Source organism: Rosa chinensis, chromosome 6 (genome assembly GCF_002994745.2).
Source record: "Rosa chinensis cultivar Old Blush chromosome 6, RchiOBHm-V2, whole genome shotgun sequence".
NCBI lineage: Eukaryota > Viridiplantae > Streptophyta > Magnoliopsida > Rosales > Rosaceae > Rosa > Rosa chinensis.
This window is the reverse complement of record NC_037093.1, coordinates 34,126,039-34,146,585: the sequence shown is the minus strand read 5'-3', so window position 1 is coordinate 34,146,585 and position 20,547 is coordinate 34,126,039. Positions and strand designations below refer to the sequence as shown.

Here is a 20,547-nt window from a genome sequence, read left to right as displayed (position 1 = left end):
TACCATTTCACGTTGGATTGAAGCTTTGAATATAGATGTTTAATTTTCAAATATTATGAAGCATGTTTTAGGTTTATGTTTTTCAAAACAAAAATTGCGATTTCTTAAGTGTTATGCATGATTGTTGGTTCTCTGCGAATAGCCCATTGTTTACTTGTTATTAATTTTTGGATGCATACTTTGATTGATGAGCATGTAATTGAATCCATATTAAGATATACTAGCGTTCTAGGTCTTAATAATTGAAGTGGAAAACCTATAGTTCTAATCCTTAGGTAAATCAACAATGAGTTTTGCATGATGAGATTAGCGTTCTAACTTGTTATCTTTGCTTGAATTGATCAAACTTCCATATGTGCTTAATGTGTGAAAAGTGTTTTTGTTAGTGATTAGTTACCACTAGTAATTGCTTGCTTAATAGAGTTAACTACGGTGCGTTTATCTAGTTAATTTAATTAAGGGAGGTAATAAAGACTTTGTATGCGTTCATCTATATTCTTGATCGATTCTTTGCTATAACATGTTTGATTCGTGATTGATGTTTTGAAACTTTGCCAACATGTTAGTAGTGGTTAATTACATCTTTATTTCCATTCATCTATATCTACTTGATTCTGTGTTCTGGTGAGTCACTTGTATATTATTTAGTTGTTAAATTAAAATTAAAATCCGAAAATCCCCTTTCTCTTGTAAATCGTAAATAATACTTTGTAAATATAGATTTGTCTTCTTTGTCTAACGTTTCTTTTGCAGGAATAAATAATCCCTAATTCCTGGTTGAAATCGATACCCTACTTGTTTTTACTACGTATATTGATTGGATTTTAAATTGTGCACTAACTTTGTTGTAGTCAGACAAAACAAGGCAAAGCTACAAAGTAACTCTTTTTATACAGCTTATGCCGGAGATATCGAGATTCAAAGCATTAATAGCGTGAGTAGGGAGTCTTCTTGACTGGCTAGTTGCTTGGGTATTCTAATGAAGATGAGCAATTGAATCTGCAAGGAAATTAATTTCATATGCTTGAACTTTATGTGCTGAAATGGTTCTGCTAGAGCTGAAATGTCAAAGACTAGAGTTTTGATTCTCCAAGAAGTAGCAGAATTTCATGGTCGACTATTATTGTTGTTTCTAGCTTAAAAAAAAAAATATTAATGCAGATATTAGTGAAGTATTTATTCTAGAGTTTTGATTCTCCAAGAAGTAGCAGAATTTCATGGTCGACTATTATTGTTGTTTCTAGCTTAAAAAAAAAAATATTAATGCAGATATTAGTGAAGTATTTATTTTTGTGTTGGTCAACTAGTGAAATGGTGCTAGATCTCCAAGAGAAATGACAACATAGGATTTATTAACGGGAACTAATATTTATGGGTCTGAAATGAAATTTGTAAATAGTATTATAGTAAGTCCAATACTTGTTCTTTTTTTCTTTTTTTTTAAATAAAACATTGTACCGACAAAAAGCATGGTATTTTACGTTAATTACATGTGTATTGTATGCCTGTTAATTAAACAGAGAAGAAGCCAAGCCCACCGAATTTAATCTAAAAAACAGAAAAAATGATTCGATTGTACGGGAAAGACTACAAATTAGTTGATCTGAATCATCACGCGAGTCACAGAATTATCAGATCTTGATAGGACACAGTGTCCTTTCCCGGAAATTAAGCGCACCGAAAGAGACTACTAAACAGCTAGCCTACCTATTCATCTTAATTAATTAACCTCTTAACTACCCTCAACGACTCAATTAATATTAAGTACAATTGATTAGTGAATTGTTACTATATTTTAATTACTTTCGGTTTCGTCATGTCATTTGACTCCTTTTTTATTTTTTTATTTTTGAAGGTAAAAGTTACTGAGCTTTGTTAAATTAAGTAGGAGGGAGAAGCCCCTTTTGTACAAGGTCTGTGATGCAATCAGGCCCGTGATTCACCCAGTTGTTACATTGTTGAGATTCAAAGGCTAAATTAGCTAACCTATGTGCAACTTTGTTGCATGTTTTGGGAGCAAAAGACACCTTGATTTGTGGCATACGTCTTAAGGTGTTCCGGATGTCTTCAACTAAAATTCCATGTTCAGACAGGATAGCAGCTGATCCATTGATGTCATGTACAGCTCTTTGGCAATCCGTCTCAACGAGGACTGAGTGAGTACACTACTGTTGCACAAATGCCAATCCGGTTTGAATAGCAAGAAGCTCTACCTGCAACGCTGAACTAGCATACTGAACAGCAGATTGAAAAGCAGCAACTACAACTCCATTGGAGTTTCTAAGAATCCCACCAATTCCACCTCGTGTTAATTGAGAGATGAAGGCTCCATCGACGTTGAGTTTGAGGTCGTGCCCAGAAGCAAGCCTCCATACCTGGGTACTTCGGTGACAAGGTGTAGTGTCAGTGTTGGTTGCCCTCTGAAACTCTTCCAACCATGTCATAGTACTGAAAAAAATGTCAGCTGCTGTGTGTGTTGTGCCCTCCCACAACATGGTATTTCGATTTGTCCAAAAGCCCCAGATGAGCATCATTAGCTTCTCAAAGACCTCGGCTTTGAGACTCACAGCTTGGCTCAACATCCATTCCTTGAAAGGAATTTGAGGAAGGAGAGAATGTTGAAGGTAAAAAGGAGCTTGGGACAACAAAGTATAGGTTGTAGGACACCTACAGAAGGTATGATATGTGTCTTCAATCTAGTGATCACATAGAGGGCAGTTGAGTAATCCATCATAGCCCTTTGTAGTGAGTCTTTCTCTTGTAGGCAGCAGGTTGCAGCAGGCCCTCCAAACACAAATTTTAACTTTTCCAGGTACCTGAGCTCTCCAAAGTTTTTCCACAGTTCCTTAAAAGGATCACCTGTGGAAGTCGATGTAAGAGCATTGCCAAGAACATGTTCTCTAGCAATCCAGTACGCACTCTTTACCTTGAACCAACCACGCTTATCCAAATTCCAATATTGCTTGTCAGGAGTGCCATGTCGACCTAGAGGAATGCTGAGGATTTGAGTGGCAACAATAGGGTGAAAAGTAGCATGAATAATATCTGGAATCCACTGTCTTGTCTGGAAATCAATCAAGTCTGCCACATACTTAACAGGAGATTCAGATGGTTTCTGAATGAGGGATTGTGGGCAGTTTGGAACCCACTGATCATGCCATATTCGAATATTTACCCCATCTCCAACTCGCCATCTAATACCAGCCTTCAATACTGGTTGTCCAACAAGAATACTTTTCCAAGAGAAGGAGGGTGCATCTCCGAGATTCGCTTGCCAAAACTCACAATTTGGAAAGTACTTTGCTTTGTATAATCGAGCTATAAGTGATTAAGGATTTGTAACAAGTCTCCAGCCTTGTTTAGCTAACATAGCAAGATGATAAGCATAAATATTTTTAAAACCCATACCTCCTTCATGCTTGGTAAGACAGAGCCCTCCCAACTTCTCCAATGGATTTTCTTTTTGTCATTTGTGTCACCCCAAAAGAAAGAAGCACAAAGCTTGTGTATATCATCATAGAGAGTCTTTGGTAAGATTAACAATTCATAGCATAAAGTGGCATGGTTTGAGCCACTGCTTTTATCAGAATCTCCTTACCAGCACAGCTTAGAATTTTGCCTTCCAATTTTCAAGCTTCTTGGATAATTTTTCCTTGATGTAGTGAAAAATCTGAGTCTTTGACTTACCAACTCGTAATGGAAGGCCCAAGTATCGATCATGTTCCTTCTCACATTTGACTTCTAACAAGGCAGCAAGCATTTCCTGAGTTTCAGCAGGGACATTGAGGCTAAAGACCACCCTACTTTTTTGAAAGTTAACTTTCTGTCCAGAAGCTCTTTCATAGGTGTTCAAAATATTTCTATAAATGAGACACTCCTCTACAGTAGCTGCACCAAATAAGATGCTATCATTAGCAAAAAATAGGTGGTGTAGTATTGGAGCCTGAGGACACATCTTCAGACCCTGAATTGCTCCAGACTCAACCGCTTGTGAAATCAAAGTAGATAAACCTTCTACAGATAAAATGAAGAGATATGGCGAAAGATGATCGCCCTGTCGGATGCGCCGAGTTGGGAAAATTGTGTCAGAGGGTTCACCTTGAATGAGCAAAGCATAACTAACTGAAGTGACACAGCTCATCACCATATTTACCCATTTGGAAGAAAAAACCAAGCTTTACTAACATTGCTGAAAGAAACGGCCATTCCAACTATTCTTTCTAGCTTTACTAACATGTCATTTGACTCCTTGTTAGTCTCACCGGTCTCTAAACTCTTTCAATTATTTATTCTAAAACGAATTTTTAATCCTTTTATTCTTTCTAGGGTCGCACTAGTTCGAATCGGCTATAAACATTTCCAACTTCAAAACTAAAATTTTCAATTTTAAATTAAGTTGCCAATTCTCAACTAAATTTTTTAATATATAATAATTTTTATCCAAATCCGATATTTCAATTTTCGAATTCTTTTAGAATATAAATTAGAATGAATAGGGAAAATTTTCCAAACAGTGGCCACTAATAATTTTTATACATAAAGTTTCAAACCGAGCATTTCGGTACACTAAATCTAAAGTCCTACCCACTATCCGTACACACCGTTAATGACGTCGTTAATTTGAGGGGTAATATGGTCTCTTCATATTTTCACTTTGAGCACCCGGCTCTCTCTCTCTCTCTCTCACTATGGGCACCCATCTCTCTTCCCCCTCCCAATCCCGATCACCTCTGCAATTCCAAGCATTACCATCAATCCACAGCTTTTCACCTCTGCTGAATCAACAACCATTACCATAATTCTCCTAATCCCGATCCAATTGAAGCTCAGATCCAACAAAAAGGTCCAAAATCGGAGCCACACTTCCGAAATCTCCAGCTGAACCCTCTAATCCCAATCCCAGTGTTCAACAACAACTCCAGGTTCTCAAGTCAAGCTAATTATCCCATTCATCACAAACACCTCCCTCCTCTTCCACACATTCACACTCCCAATCTCTCCTTTCTCCTTAACCTTACTCCTCACAAAGTCCAAGAGCACGTACTGCCGGTGCAGCCCATCCTACCGCCGGCCCAATTTGATCGGCATTAACGCATAAAGCCACCGCAGCGAGAACTGCACCATAAACCCGACCCGATTCGGGTACACATTCGGATACCCCTCGTAACGGTACTGAGAGCTGTTGAGGTCTTCTAGGGAATCGATCTCGGACGCAGCTTCGGTGAAACGATGCAGTTTGGTCAAGGCGAGGATGTTGTAGGTGAAGTAGACGAGGTAGTCCTGGGGCTTGTTAAGGAGGGACTGGGCTCGAGTGACGGCGACCTTGTCAGAGCTGCGAGGTGGAGGAGATGCGGGCGAGTTTGGTGGGTGTGGATTTGGAAAGTGGAGGAGATGCGGTGGTCGTCGTGGTCATAGAGAGTTTTATGGGTTTGGGTATGTGGAGAGAGAGAGAGAGAGAGAGAGAGAGAGAGAGAGGAGATCCAGTTTTTTTTTTGGACCAAAAAAAGGCAGAGTGAGAGAGTACTAAATTACCCTTTGATAAATGAATTATTACATAAGAGTTAACGGCGTTATTAACGGTGTGTTTGGATAGTGGGTATGACTTTAGATTTCATGTACTGAAATGCTCGGTTTGGAACTTTATGTATAAGAATTATTAGTGGTCTTTACTTGGTGTACTGTTTGCAAAATTTTCCCGAATGAATAATACAACTTTTTTTTTTCCTTAATTTGTTGGTGTGGAAAAATTCAGTAGAAGCTCTTCTTACCTACTTTTTTTTTTACTACAGTGAGAGTGAAAGTTTCGTGGTCAAGAGGTTGTCTTCACACCTTCAGAATTTGGATCGGTGTGACGTCATTGGAGGTTTGTGGTTGCTTAGTGACTTGCATTTGAATGTCAAAGGTATTCCTGGTCATAATTTGGTAGAATGGGTGATTAATATTATGGGTGGATTGCATGGTAGTCAACGTGAGCTTTTTTTCATGCATTTGTAGGTCATTTGGACCGAGCGCAACAACACCTTGTGGAAAGGTACGTACTTCAGTGCATGCAATGCAATTAGATGGTCTGATACCTTTTTGTCTGATTACTAGAAGCAACACCCAATTGGTTTAACCAAGTGTGCACGACCCAAGTCCAAATGGCAACTCCCCCCCAGTGGGCGTCTAAAGATCAATGTTGATGGCAGTTTCTGGTCTGAGTCAGGGGATGGAGGTATTGGTGTTGTGGTCCGCGACGAATTTGGTACGTGCATTGCATCCATGGCTCGCTACTTTCCTCATGTCCTTTCCGCTACTCATATGGAAGTGGAGACTTGTAGGGCGGGTAACCTATTGGCTATTCGTGAAGGTTGTGATGCTTTCAACCTAGAAAGTGATTGCTCACTTGTGGTGTCAGGTCGGCACTGCAACAAAATATGGAAGATTGATCTGACATAGGGTTTATTATTGATGATTGTAAGTCATATTTGACATCTTTTTACTCTTTTCAGATTAGACATGTCTTCCGTGAAGCAAATGGTGTGACACATCGATTGGCTCACCTTGCTAGTTTAAATTATCTTGATGATATTTGGGTAGATGAGTCTCCTGTGATTATCCGGGATGTACTCTACGAGGATTTATGTACTGAGGCTAGAGGTCAAGGTTTTGTGTCCCCCCCTCTATGCACTCTTCTAATCTTAATATAATAAGTCAGGCGTGGGGATGAGCCTCCCAGCTTGGCTGGGTTCTAAACCCCTTTAAAAAAAAAAAAAAAAAATTGGATCGGTGTTGGTAAGTCAAATTAGAAGAGAAGGAGAGGTCCCTTGACTAGTGCGCTGTGGTGGTGTGCAAAGTCCGCAAGTCATGCGCTACTGGATCCATTACGCTACTCTCAATACTACATCAGGGAATGCTTCCCGCTTGCTATGGATTCGGCCAAGCTTGATAATTCCGTTGACTATTTCCGCCTTATCCAGATTCACTTCGAGATAATTTCACCTTGAGGGGATCCAACCTTCTAATAATTCCCCAAATAGATTGGGCCATCTCTTTTTGTCAGTCTTCTTATTAGAAGATGATTTCATCTCACCTAAATGTGGCTTGAGGGGATTTAACTCATCTAGACCCGCCTTGAGGGGATTTTCCTCACTCAGATCCGCCTTGAGGGATTTCGTCTCGAGGAATCTCCCAAACTTGTCAGTTGCTTCTCCTCCAGCCTACTTCTCGATTAGGAACTATTATTTCCTTTAACACCCCCACATAATGCCGCATTTTTCCTTTATACACGAATTCAGAGTACTGAAAGGAAAAATCTCTTGCTGCTGTGTTTGGATATTACATTACTCACCTTCACGCAATTCACCTCTACATGATTCTCATGACAGTTCTTCAACACAAACTACTTCAACACATAATCCGTCTTGGTGTGATTCCCTTCTGTGCCTCCTTTTTCCTTTCTGCACAAGCTGCAAGCACCGAAAGGAAAAACTGGTTTTATCTTGAACGCCACTGGTTCTCCAGTGAATTTGTTGATTTCTGGATGGGACTAGTCTTTGTGTGCCACCAAAAGGTGTCAATCTTTTGTTGAGTTTAATGTGACACTTCTCAATTGTGTCATGGTAGTTCTTGTTTCATCACACATGCCTTTATACTTATCAATTTTTCAACCACTTAATAACATCCTAAATGTCAAAACAAGCTTTAGCTTAGCCCAATTATAGCTAAATTAGCTAAAAAGCTCAGCAAGCCATTTTTACATCAGGTCTGCATCAATTCTCTCTTTTAAGGTGATTTTGAATTTGATTATTTTTTAAATGAAGAAAAATAATTAAATATATTTATAAATTGGATTTTTATCACAAGTGTGGTCTGAACTTTCTCGAACCAGACATAATAGTACCTTGATTTTCAAAATGATCAAATAGGTACCTGGACTTTCAAAACTATATCATTAAGGTGCTTCCATCTATATTTATTTATTCATCCCTTAAGTGTAGGGGTAAATCAGACATTTCACTCAAATTGGCCATGAAAAATGACTGTCATAACCTCATATGACATAGACAAACACATTTCCTTCCTTTCTATCTTACTTTCCCTCTAAACTCTTCCCCCTAACACTATTCATGTGAAGCTTTCCATCAAAATTTACCTCTCCTGATAAATAATAACAATATCCAACATTCCAACATCATATTTTATTGAAGAATTTTTATTGTTCTTCAAAAATTAGCCCACAATTGCAATTAATTTTACTTTAAGAACAAAAAAAAAAAGTGATTATACAACAAAGTATTATGGAAAAAAAGAAAGATAAGAATAAAAATTAATTGCAATTCTAATTTTAGTAGTTGTACATACCGCCTATATCACATACCGCCAAGCATAAACAATGACCTCGTAGGTAGGCCCCGCGAAACGGTTAGTCCCTCCCACGACATGCATCCAGTAGTCCGACACCCGAGCTACCTCGCTATGGTGGAGGTCGACCGTTATCTCGTAGGGAGGCCACCCTCCCATGCTCTCCAAAAGGCTTCAAGAGAAGCAAATATATACATTGTATCCCACATTGGAAATATAGAATAGAGTGGGACTTCCTTTAGCTATAAGAGGAAGTCCTCCCCTTCTTGGAAATGGATGGGATCGATGATCCCCACACTTGTATATTACAAAGGCTACTTGGCCTCACTCATAGTGAAATCTCTCTAACTGGACATGGCCTTGCCTCAAGGGCAAGGTGAACCACTATACATGCTTGTGTGTGTGTCTCTCTCCCCATCATGATTCATACTTAGTTCCCGTTCTGTATTCTCACACAGAAACATTGGCGCTTGAAGAAGGGTCCCTAGGTTTGGGTAAGAACCTCCGACCTTGAGCAAGGATCATGTACGGGAACCACCAATCATGTACGCACAAGACACCTCTGACCTTGAGTAAGGGTCATGTACGGGTACCACGAGCTTCCGGGTACATGGGTACATGCAGGACACCCCTCACCTTCCTCACCCAAGCCTCCGAGTACCACGAGCCAGCGGGTACATGATCCTCTGGGTATCAAGAGCCATCGGGTACCACGAGCCAGCGGGTACTTGAGTCCCACAGGTACGTGCACACCTCACACCCTCAATCTAGTTTCTCTCATTTACGAGACCCGAAGGCTTCACCACTCCTGGCACATGCCCGGTGGGCCAGAACACTAGCCATTCAATGACTGACACCATGTTTTTCTGCCATCACGGTGTCTCACCTTCTTGGTCTCGATGTCTCACCTTTTCCGATCCCTGTAGCTTCACATCCCGGTGACCACCTTTGCAAACTGGTCAGATGCACTCCTCCGGAGTAACCTCTTGCTCTCACCGGTACCATCAATTCATGATGGCAACAACTCCATACCCGATCGAGCAATCAACTCACCTATCTCACTTATCGGTGACCCATCCTGACCTCCCCTCGGTCTCGGTCATACATGCCTCCTCTCGATCTCGGGATCCCGGTGCCTTAATCCATCTTGATCTTGATAACCCATCTTGGTGCCTGAACCTCTCTCGATCTATCTTGTTGAAGTTTTTGTGGCTCTCGCTAATCCAGTTCTTTCTCCTTGGTTGATTAAAGCCAAAATCCACTTCACAACAGAGTTTTCATGTCAAAAAAAAAAAGTCCCTGGTACCCGCTGGTCCTGTTTGGATCAAACTTGGCTCAAGCTGCCTCCAAGCATCGAAGAAAAGCCTTCTGAGCTCCCGGCACCAACATTTTCGGATCCCGTGTTCACCTGGAAACCTGCTCCATACGTACCCGGTCAGCTCATCCTACCAGCAGCAACAACTCATTCTTCCTGATGACTCATCACAATTCTTGGTCACCGACGCAGCTTTGATTCTCACCGACACTTCATCAGCCTTCGGTGACTCAGTTGCTTGCCGGGTACTCATGGATACCGGGGTTGAATCTTCTCCTCATAGTACCCGCAGCCTCGATTAATTTCTAGAAGATGGTCAAGCTCTCGATGATCCCGCTCACTCAAGTAAAGAGGCCTCCAGTACCCGTTGATCCTGTCCGGTACCCTTGACCAGATCCGGCAGCACCAAGCATCGATCCTCACCGGGATTTAAAGAAGCCTCTAGTACCCACTGATCCTGTCCCGTACCCGCTGGTCTTGTCCAGTCCCTGCAAATTTTCTCTTCACACCCAACAATTCAGTTACGAGACTTGGACTGCTTCCTACAGATGAGTACTTTTGTCTGATCTTACGTGCTTAATTATATGACGCTTGATACTTCAAATACATGCATGCTTTGAACACCTGGCCCCTATGAGTATTATACGACTGTGTTCAGCTGATCCTATTGACCAAACCTCCAGCACACAAAATGCAATTCATGCATAATTATCATTTTTACAACACATGTCAAGCATGATCAACTCTATGACTACAGTACTTCATACATGCCAACTATCTCACCTATACACATGCTAGCATACTACCGGCACCACGTATCACCATGCATGGTCAAGTATGACTGCTAGTTTTTTTTTTTGAAAAGAAATAAATGCATTAAAACTGGAAACCAAGAACAAAACAAAAACAAAGAAGAGCTAAACCCCTGCCCAAAACACGCAGGGAACAGGGGAGCTAACACAAAATAAACTAAGTAAGAGCATGTCCTGCATCATACAAGAGAATATGAGCAAAGGAGGAAGGTGGAAACCGAACCCAATCAGCTGGATACTGCCTCCTGCGAGCTAACAAGGTGATGTAGTCTGCTGCCTGATTAGCTATTCTGCTGGTCCAACCCCAGCTAAAAGAACCAAGATCACTGTTAAAGCTCTGATATGATCCACAAGAGGCAACATAGCCCAATCTGTGGATGTGGTGGAATGGGTGAGGAGCTTAACAAGTTGGAGAGAATCAATCTCAAACAGAAAATGAGTAGATGGTATGGACAAGGCTAACTGGACACCCAATCTGACTGCCAATGCTTCTGCAACCAAAGACGAAAAAGCATGGGTAAATAAAACCTTCCCAGATACAAGTGAACCAGAAGAGTTCCTAGCCACAGCAGCAAGTCCTGTTCCTTCCAAAGTCCATGAAGCATCAGTATTTATTTTTATCTGGGAAGGAAAAGGAGGGGAGCATTTTGGTTTGGGAGGGGGACGCAAAGACACTAACTAATTATCCATTTGAAGAGAAGGATCCATAAACTGATCCAAAAACTCTGAACATGCATTGAAATAAAGAGAGGCCACTAAGAAAGGATTAGGTTGAACATCATTAAAAACACAGTGACATCGATCTTTCCAAATGTTCCGAAGAAGAAAACTGATATGGGTATAAACAGTGCTTCGAAAAGAAGAAGTGGTTGAGAGAGGAAGATGTAAATGGGTAAACCATTTATCCAAAGTGGTGAGCTGTTGGAGAGGAGGGCGGTAACCAAATGGATGGATAAACTAAGTCTTTAGAGACCAAGGGCAGACCAACAGTATATGCTCAATTGTTTCTGGAAAAAGATGACAAAGAGGACTTAAGGGATCCCTAGCCAGTTTTCTACGAAACAAATTAGCTTTAGTAGCAACAAAATTAGAAACAGCTCTCCAAAGAAAAGTTTTAATTTTTGGAAGAGGTTTAAATGCCCAAACCTGTTTCCAAAGAATAGGGTTGATAGAAAAAGAGGAATGAGGGTAGGGAATAGGATGGACAGAAGTAAGAGAATGTGCAGCATGATAACCAGAATGAACTGTACATAAGAACCTGTTTTCTCCAAAGGCCAGATTAATCGGTTAGGCCGATTAGGCGAGACTAAAGGAATAGCCTGAATAGCCTGTAATTGAGAGTCAGTTATAGAGGCTTCAATAGCAGTAAGATCCCAAGTGAGAGAATTCCAGTTAATTAAAGAGTCAACATGAAGTTGGACATCAACTGGTGTATGGGGGATCAGATGCATACCAGGGCGTTGAGGAATCCAATTAGAATGCCAAACTGGAACATGAAGGCCATTCTCAATTTGCCAAGCAACATTGCTAGTGAGAAGGTCCCTTCCATGAAGAAGACTTGACCATAGCCAAGAAGCTGAAGATCCTTTTCGAGCAATGAAGAAAGTATCCAGAGGAAAATATCGTGCCTTAAGAATACGAGCCCAAACTGCTGAAGGGTTTGTTGGGATACGCCAGCCTTGTTTAGCCAAAAGTGCCTGATTGAAATCTTGGAGGTCACGGAAGCCCATCAAACCTTTAGCTTTGGACAACCCTAAACTTGACCAACTCATCCAATGAATACCAGAGTCTCCATTATTTCCCCACCAAAATCGTGCAATAAGAGAATCAATCTGATGGCAAAGTGTTTTGGGAAACAGAAAACACATCATTGGATAAGCTGGAATTGCCATAGCTATTGACTTAATCAAAATCTCCTTTCCAGTCTGTGTTAAGGAGCTATTGTTCCAACCCTGAAGCTTACGATTAATAGAGTCTCTGACATAAGCTAAAGCAGAGAATTTGGATCTACCCCAAACAGTGGGGAGACCCAAGTATTTGCTTGGATTAGAGACAGAAGAAACTCTAATAATACCAGAAATATGAGTAATCAAATTGACATCTGTGTTGGGGCTGAAAAACAATGTTGACTTGGAGTAATTGATTTGTTGACCTGATGCAGTACCTTAAGACTGAAGCAGAAACATAAGATGAGAAGTATTAACTTGTGTAGCATCAAAGAAGAACAACGAATCATCCACAAATAAGAGATGGCTAATCTTGGGTGCAAAGGGTGTGATTTGCAGTGGAGTAAGCCAATGAATAGCACAAGCTTTGGAGACCATTGTTGATAAAACATCATTGACAAAAAGAAAGAGGTATGGAGATAAGGGATCTCCTTGTTGTAAACCACGAGTAAGAGCAAAGAAGGCAAAAGGTTTACCATTAACCAAAATTGAAAGTGTCACTGATCTGACACAGTTCATTATAAGCATAACCCAATGAACATGGAAACCCATCTTGAGAAGTACAGCATGAAGAAAGTCCCACTCAACAGAATCATAGGCTTTAGAAATATCAAGTTTCAAACCAAAAGCTCCCAATCCCATATGGCGTAGGAGCTTGAGATAATGGAACATTTCATGAGCTACCACCACATTATCCTGAATTTGCCTGCTAACCACAAAAGCTGCTTGGTTTTCAGAAATTAACTCAGGCATGAAGGGCTTCAAGCGATTAGCCATAACTTTTGACAAGATTTTATAGGAAAAGTTACATAGTCCAATTGGCCGAAACTGGAAAGCATGCTCAGGATGAGGAACCTTCGGCAGTAGTACCAAATGAGTCTTGTTAAGCTCTGATAAAAGATTACCAGTTTGGAAAAAGGAAGTCGTAGCTTGATGGATGACCTTATTAACAATAGTCCAATAAGTCTGATAAAAAAGACCAGGAAAACCGTCTGGGCCAGGTGCCTTGAGGGATCCCAAACCAAAGATAGCTTGTTTAACCTCTTCCAAACTAACAGCAGCTAACAAAGATCGATTCATTGAAGCAGTAACCACTAGGTCAACAAGGAGAAGAATATCAGATAAATTTTGTGGTCCTGCTGTGGTGAAAAGTTGTTTATAGTAGGATAGAAAAGTATCAGCAATGGATATATCTGAGTCCATCCACAAGCCATTGGCATTTCGAAGACGAAGAATGTGATTTCGTTGTCGACGCTTAGTGGCAGATTGATGAAAGAACCTGGTATTATTATCTCCAAATTTTAACCAAGAGATCCAGGATTGCTGATGCTAAAACTTCTCTTCCAAAAGCTATAACTCTTCAATATGTGTTGTAATGAGTCTGGTTTGAGGGGCAGCATCTGGAACAGGACTGTTCTGCAAATGGTTGAGCTGTGTAAGCAATTGATCAACTTGCTTATGAGAATTAGGAAAAGTCTTCTGGCACCATGTAGATAAGGACTTTTGACAAGCTTTTAGATTGGCAACCCAACTAGGCATAGCTAGATTTAATGGTGCAGAGAGCCATGCCTGAGACATTATATGTTCACAAGAAGCTGCTGAAGTCCATATATGTTCAAATTGAAAGAGTTTGGGAGAGTGAGTCTCTTTTGGATGAGAATCAAAGAGCAGAGGACGATGATCAGATCCTTCAATAGGCAAGTTAAAAACTTGGGAATAGGGTAAAGCAACACACACCTCAGCATTTCCTAAACAACGGTCCAGTCGTTCTTTCATTACCAACTGATCATGTTGGAAACGAAACCAAGTAAAACAAGGGCCCTGAAAATGCAGATCACGAAGACCTGTGTGATTGAGAAAGTTGTGAAAAAGATCCATTCTCCATTTGTGAGGGGGACAACCACCCTATTTTTCATCTGACTAAAGAACATCATTGAAATCCCCCAAACAAATCCAAGGTAAACTTTGAATTGAGAAGTAACGACACATATAACACCAAAACAATTGCTTCAAACTTTCAGTAGGGTTGCCATACACCCAAGATATTTTACAATGGAAGTCCTCATTTACAAAATACACCTCAGTGTCGATGACATTAGGGGTACTATGTATAACAGACACCTGAACAGAGGATTTCCACAAAATGGCCAAGCCACCAGAACTAGTATTTACAGGATCAACTACTACATAGTTATCATATTTAAGTTGAGTCTGCCAAAATGAGACTATCTTTTCTTGTTGATGAGTTTCCATAAGGAAGATAATCTCAGGGTCATACTTTCGCCATAGCCTGCGAAGAGCCTTCGTTGTCAAGGAGGACCCCAAACCTTGACAGTTCCAAGAGATGAGCCTCATTTGAAACCCATAGCTGCACCTGGCCAGCTACCTATGCCATCACCCTTGCTACCAGAGGAGACAGAGGACGGATTGAGATTACCAAAGGACGAAGTCTCTGAATTAATTGATACCATAGAAACAGCAGATTGGACCAAAGAAGATATTTCCATATCAGTTGAAGAAACGGAGTCAAGAGTGGTACTCACCAAAGTTGCTAAAGTAGGTGTTACTTCAATTGTGGCCGCAATTTGAGAAACCGGAAGGTTCTTGGGACGACCATGGCGACCTTTAGCCAATGGGGGACAGCCCCGCCGAGGTTTTGGTGCTGCTTGAGACCGCGGAATAGGGGGAACAGAAACCTCCAAATCTGGAATCATTGTCTAGTGCCGTTTCAGTTGCCTTGAATTTTCCTGTAAAGCCTCCTGTAACCTTTTCCTCACCTGAAGATGTTGGAATTGGGTGGCTAGAAGAGCCAAGGATCCCAGAGGAGGAATTGAAGGCGGATCCACTGTAGGTAAAGCCGATAGTACATCTGGGAAAATGGGAAGGAAGGGTTGGGGAGAGTCGTATGTGGGGATGTGAGTGGGATAGAGTAACTTTGGCTGAAGAAGAAAAGGGTCAAGATAAGGTTGGGATGGGGGGATCGGGAGTGGGTCAGGTGCGTTAGGTATAAAATTGTTGGGTCTAGGAGGACCTCATGATGGGCCAGGATGGCTTGGAGAGTAAGCGGGTCCTGGTTAGGGTCCACACTCATAAGCTGAGATCCCACTGTGTCCTGAACAAAATCAGTCTGAGTGTGAGATTGCATTGCCAGATCAGCCAAGGACAGATAAATCGCAAGCTGCATGTACTCCACGTCAGGAGAAACAGGCAAAGGAGGGGACTCCGAAGGTGACGAGGATGACCATTCAGCCACTTTAGCCTTACCCTTATCAAGGGTTTTAGTGTTGGAGCGACCCTCCCCTGAGGAAGTGACGGCTGAAATAGAAATAGATGGACGCCAGAAGCCCTGCCTTGGATGGGTGAGAACTAGGGTTCCCGGACAGGGACCAGCCAAGGTATCAGGGTGACAGAACCACGGCATAGAACAGTAAGTCCTATTCTGCTGGTAATTCCGATCCACATACCGACTGCCACGATTTTCAAAGCTCTGATGCTGGACACTATCCCAACTGTGCTGACCATCTGGAGGAAGACGACGAGGAGCGGGAACCGCCATCCAAGAGCCCAACTTATCAGAAGAAGGGTGACGACGGAAAGTACAAATACTAATGATATGACCCAACCTGCCACAACGGTAACAAAAATTGGAAAGACGTTCATACCGAAACTTAACCCAAGTTGCTTCTGTAGGAGAGTTAGAGAACCAAAACCCCGGAGATAGAGGAGACCGGGAATCCACCTGAACACGAACATGAAGGTACCCTGGATTACCAACAGGATAGTTGGGATCATCAACAGCTACCACCGTACCAATCTTGGTTCCCAGTATACGAGCCACATCCTCCATCATATGACCACGTTGAAGACCATGAACCTACACCCAAAAAGTAACCAAGTGCAAAGGGATATCCACCAGTCTACTCAACAAAGGCCAAGGATGGATGGACATAGTATCATCCTTAACGGAGCAGGGAGCCCTCTCCAGTAGTTGGTCCGCAGCAGCCTCAGAAGGAGCTGTGATAGCAAAGATAGACTTCCCGCCTATCAACTCAACCCGAAATGTCCTATCTCAGTCCATGCAGATAGGAGATCGCGGATCATCGAGGGAGCATGAAGCGTACGATCAGTGATGACCGCACCCACCAAAAGAACATCTCGGACTTGATCTGGGGCTGGGGGTGGGAGTTGAATAAAAAGCTCCCCCTCAGGAACCTCCACATCAGGAGGGAGAGCTGGATTCAAAGGAATAGAGGTTGAAGGGGGTTTTGAAGGAGAAGCAGGAGGGGATAAGATTGAGGCGGGAGAATTTGACGGTGAGGCAACCATTTTGTGGATAGTATGTTGAAAACGCTTCGATGAATATCGTCCTGCATGAGAAAGGGATTTATAGGCCATGCAATCCGATAGAGGAACCCATGTGTAGGAAAGAACAGAAGGAAAATAAAATGGGGTTACGGCAGTGGTAGAAAAAGTGAACAGGTGTGTTGATTAGAGATGGCAAAAATGAAGGAGGCTTTGCATGTTAAACAGGTGTTGTGGTGATTGAAAAAGGGTATTACCAAATGAAACCGGGTGAAGCCAAGTAATCCTAACAACGATTACGGTGGGGAAGGGGGAATTAGGATAGGAAAAGGAAAATTCGAGAGGAAAGGAGTGGAAACTTGTAGAAAAGGGATCTGGAATATAAGAAACAAAGGAAGCACTAGCTACAGTGCAAAAGCTCTATGTAAGAGCAAGCTGCTCTCAAGTAGAGAGAACAAAGGAGGGTAATGAAAAATTAAACAATATGTAAGACTTGCCGACGCAATTGTTAGTATGACTGCGAGCTTAGGCACACATTCATATTACCACTTAATTAATTATGTTCCCTTTGTACATAAATAACTAACTCACCACCACGTGTTTAATTATTTTCACATGGCTACCATGCACAATCTTCTATCTTAGATGGTTTACTCATATATATGTATTCACTAGCAAGATTGCTCGCGCGTTGCTGTGGGGTTCTACGAATGAAATGAAAAAAAAAAAAGTGTTGATTGAGGTGAAGAAGATGTTTGTATATTGTCAATATGATTTAGGTCAGAAATATTGTATTTACAATTATTAGATACATTACATGTCTACAAAAGCAAGGTCCAAAAGCAAAGTAGGAGAAAGATGCTTCAAAAAAGGAATCCTTCTAGCTAGATTGATCAACACAGTTCCGGGGTGCTGTATACGACCATGTATACGACCTCTTAGAGTCATGTTCACTTGCTACAACAATCTGTTCTGTTGTCAAGCTCTCATCACCAAATTGTAAGCATTAGTGTGCTTTATGTTTAAGAGACTGTGCTCAGAGAATTAACTAACCACATAAGCTGGCTTTACTTCAAAAAGCTAAATTCTAAAACCAACATAAAGGAGTTGAGCCACATTATACACAAATCAAAGGTTATTTCCTCCCTGTAATAGGGTTGCTTCTTCAAACCACACCACAGCCCCAAAATATTGTTCCTGCCGATTGTTCCTTAACTATGCATTTTGACATATTTAATGGCTGCTCAGGGAAATAAAAAATACAAACTTAAAATTGTGTAACCAATACGAATTATAATAAAGTAACAAGAAAAGATTTGAACTTGCATTCAAAGGATACAGCCGGACATCAATTAGTAGGCCAATTTGATGGGGATCTAGAACAACTGAGAATAGCCAATGTTGCTCATACTACCATTCTCCAAGTCAAACAGATGACAGTGATGACTTCTGGATCTCATTCCAAACTGTAAAGTTGAATACACAATGAGAAAGAAAATAAGGCTTTGACTCATCCATCCAAGCATCAGTCATAATAGAAATTGACTATTTCCATGTTGAGTAAAAGAAACGGAATAATTCCACACACCTGTGGTAGCAGGTGTCAAGGCCAAGCCAGAGTTCATCAGATACAATGACTTGACAAAAAAATACAGTTATGTTGGACATTTTCGATAAAAGAGGTGATAGTCTCCCAGCAGCCTCAGAGGATAAACCTGTAGCAAAAGATATATCCTCATGAATAGAGTCCAATATAGTAGTCACTATTATAAACCAACATACAAATTGAAAACATAATACTTAAAATCTCCCCTAAAATCACAAACCTCTCCACAAACTGATTCAAAAAAGAGCTTAATATAGCTTGAGAAACTTGCACAAACCAAGTCAAAAGACAAAAAAAAATTGTTAAAAGGAAAATGAAAGGAAAGAAGAATCAAACAAACAAAATTGTACCCCTTTTCTTTAGACAAACCAACAACCAACCAATAAAAACAAATAACCGACCAACGAAGATAGAGTAGTAGACAACTGGAACAGAGGGCATTACCTTCCCTTGACATTAAACTCTGAGTCAAGGAGAAGAAATCACCAGATGCAAGACAGTGAGATGTGTGTGGGTATGCCAATCCAATTTTCTGTACGACGTCTTCAGGGTCAACAACTTTATGTAGAGAGGGAGCTTCCGGATCTGTTTTTGTGTCGATCACATATATGTGACCTGATATGAAAGTTAAGAATGCTTAATAAGATATATATATCATACAGTGGAATCCTTCTATTGAATGATCAGTAAATTTTTCCTAAACCAATGCATAGACTCAAGGTTGAAAAAAAATATTGTTGACTTCACTTGGCATAACTTCTTTCCAGTAGGCTTCATAATGCTTAATTTATAATTTAAAACCATGCAGCTCACATACATATGGGATCAATATGAATGTAAACTCAACGACTTAACATTTTGGGCTTCATCTAATCAATCATGTTTTAATTCAAGTCAACTAAGATTCCAGCTTTTATGTTTTTTTTCATCTTTCTAATTTTTAATCATAATATCTTGCATCAGAAAAACCTACATCTAAAGCGAGCTTCTCCAACTCCTCCCCTGTATTCACATAAATTTCTTAATTTAAGTACCTTTTATCTACTCAACTACTGATTAAACCCAGCCTAAATGCCTCGAAAAAAGAGAGCTTCAACTAACAACAACAATTTCAAAATTTTTGGTAAAAGCATGCTGCTAAAAGCAAACCAAGGAAAACGCACCTGTCAAAAATTCCCTCATTGATCTCGTCAAGTATTTATAATCCTCTTCAAGGCCAAAACTGGAAGCCACAGGGACAACAACATAGTCAATCATCATTTCCTAGAGCTAGGAGAAACATTCAGCACGTCCAAAATTGTCAATACAATACATGATAAAACTTTTCATAAGTATTAAAAGTATTCAAGTGTTCTATCAGGATAGGTGAATGCATTGGGAAAAGTATTCAAGCTCCCTTTCAACAATTCCACAAACGGTTCTTTCAAAGGGTATTTCCCAGAATCACATAACACTGTGTTCCTAGTATTAAAAAAAAAAAAAATCGATCATTCTTCCAAAGAAGCTACTCAGGAAATCCTGCTGTGAAATCAGTGTTATATTATAAAATATCAGACTAACAGATAATTCAAACCACTTTCAGAGCAAGTCTTTTATACATTGTTCTATCCTAAATTAACAAATAATGAAAGTAGTATACAATTGCAAAGTCCTAATTTACACATTATTCAATTGGAATCAATATCTCGCATTCAAAAGTGCCAACTGCAGGATGAATAAAACCTGCTATATACTGATTTAGATATTCTATTGCTATCACAGAGAATTCTATTTCAAATCCAATCCTTGACTAATCAATTATACAACCCAGAAGAAATTTCAAATCAAATTCTCAAAAAGCCACAAATCCGGAGGAAAAAAAAAAAACAAAAACAAAAACAGTTTTTATCGAAAGCTAAAACCGATCATCTCGAATAGTCAATACCCAGAAAATTCAATTGCTAACCTTGGTTCTGAGCTTGGATCTGCAGCAAAGATGGTGGCTTTGTGCTCGTCTGAGAAAACCAACTTCTGGGTCGGCTCTGTTTTGGAAGTTATGGTCGTCAACACAGTTCTTTGTGAGGTGGATTTTGACTCTCTACTATGTTCTGCAACTCTTTGAGTTGTTCTTTTTTGTACTGATTTTTGGGCATTGAGGTGGATTTTGACTCGCGTGTGAGGGATTAGAGTAGACGGCTCTAGAAGGGAGAGGAAGATCAGATCGATACACAAGGCAGCGGAACA

The 20,547-nt window shown here is 40.6% G+C and overlaps 2 protein-coding genes across 4 annotated transcripts; both read right to left on the bottom strand.

The window, feature by feature from the left end:
* Positions 1–10,340: 10,340 nt before the first annotated feature.
* LOC121049812 (uncharacterized mitochondrial protein AtMg00310-like) lies at positions 10,341–12,400 on the bottom strand. The gene is made up of 2 exons (XM_040508011.1): positions 11,924–12,400; positions 10,341–10,961 (listed from the first exon to the last, which is right to left on the bottom strand). Exons 1-2 carry the CDS (start codon positions 12,360–12,362, stop codon positions 10,756–10,758), a joined length of 645 nt encoding a protein of 214 aa, XP_040363945.1. The 5' UTR covers positions 12,363–12,400; the 3' UTR covers positions 10,341–10,755.
* A 5,055-nt stretch (positions 12,401–17,455) lies between these two features.
* Positions 17,456–20,533, bottom strand: LOC112172569 (selenium-binding protein 2). 3 transcript variants are annotated; one of them, XM_024309961.2, is made up of 5 exons: positions 20,270–20,524; positions 19,488–19,593; positions 18,769–18,939; positions 18,307–18,433; positions 17,456–18,184 (listed from the first exon to the last, which is right to left on the bottom strand). In XM_024309961.2, exons 2-5 carry the CDS (start codon positions 19,582–19,584, stop codon positions 18,175–18,177), a joined length of 405 nt encoding a protein of 134 aa, XP_024165729.1. In that variant the 5' UTR covers positions 19,585–19,593; positions 20,270–20,524; the 3' UTR covers positions 17,456–18,174. The 3 variants fall into 3 exon arrangements, with proteins under 3 accessions (XP_024165729.1, XP_040363947.1, XP_040363946.1); XM_040508013.1 differs by lacking the exon at positions 17,456–18,184 and adding an exon at positions 18,545–18,591 and having other exon boundaries at positions 18,191–18,433; positions 20,270–20,533; XM_040508012.1 differs by lacking the exon at positions 17,456–18,184 and having other exon boundaries at positions 18,191–18,433; positions 20,270–20,528.
* Positions 20,534–20,547: the final 14 nt, after the last annotated feature.

What these genes read in the sequence shown, in the direction of transcription:
- LOC121049812 (XM_040508011.1), bottom strand. Translation starts at nt 12,362, where the DNA reads ATGGCAATTCCAGCTTATCCAATGATGTGTTTTCTGTTTCCCAAAACA. An exon ending in TTGGATTCCTCAACGCCCTG is followed by an intron (nt 10,962 to 11,923) that starts GTATGCATCTGA and finishes CTTTGGTTGCAG; the next exon opens with AAGCATTGGCAGTCAGATTG.
- LOC112172569 (XM_040508012.1), bottom strand. Translation starts at nt 19,584, where the DNA reads ATGATGATTGACTATGTTGTTGTCCCTGTGGCTTCCAGTTTTGGCCTT. An exon ending in AATGAGGGAATTTTTGACAG is followed by an intron (nt 18,940 to 19,487) that starts GTGCGTTTTCCT and finishes CTTTCATATCAG; the next exon opens with GTCACATATATGTGATCGAC. An exon ending in GAGTTTAATGTCAAGGGAAG is followed by an intron (nt 18,434 to 18,768) that starts GTAATGCCCTCT and finishes CTTTTGCTACAG; the next exon opens with GTTTATCCTCTGAGGCTGCT.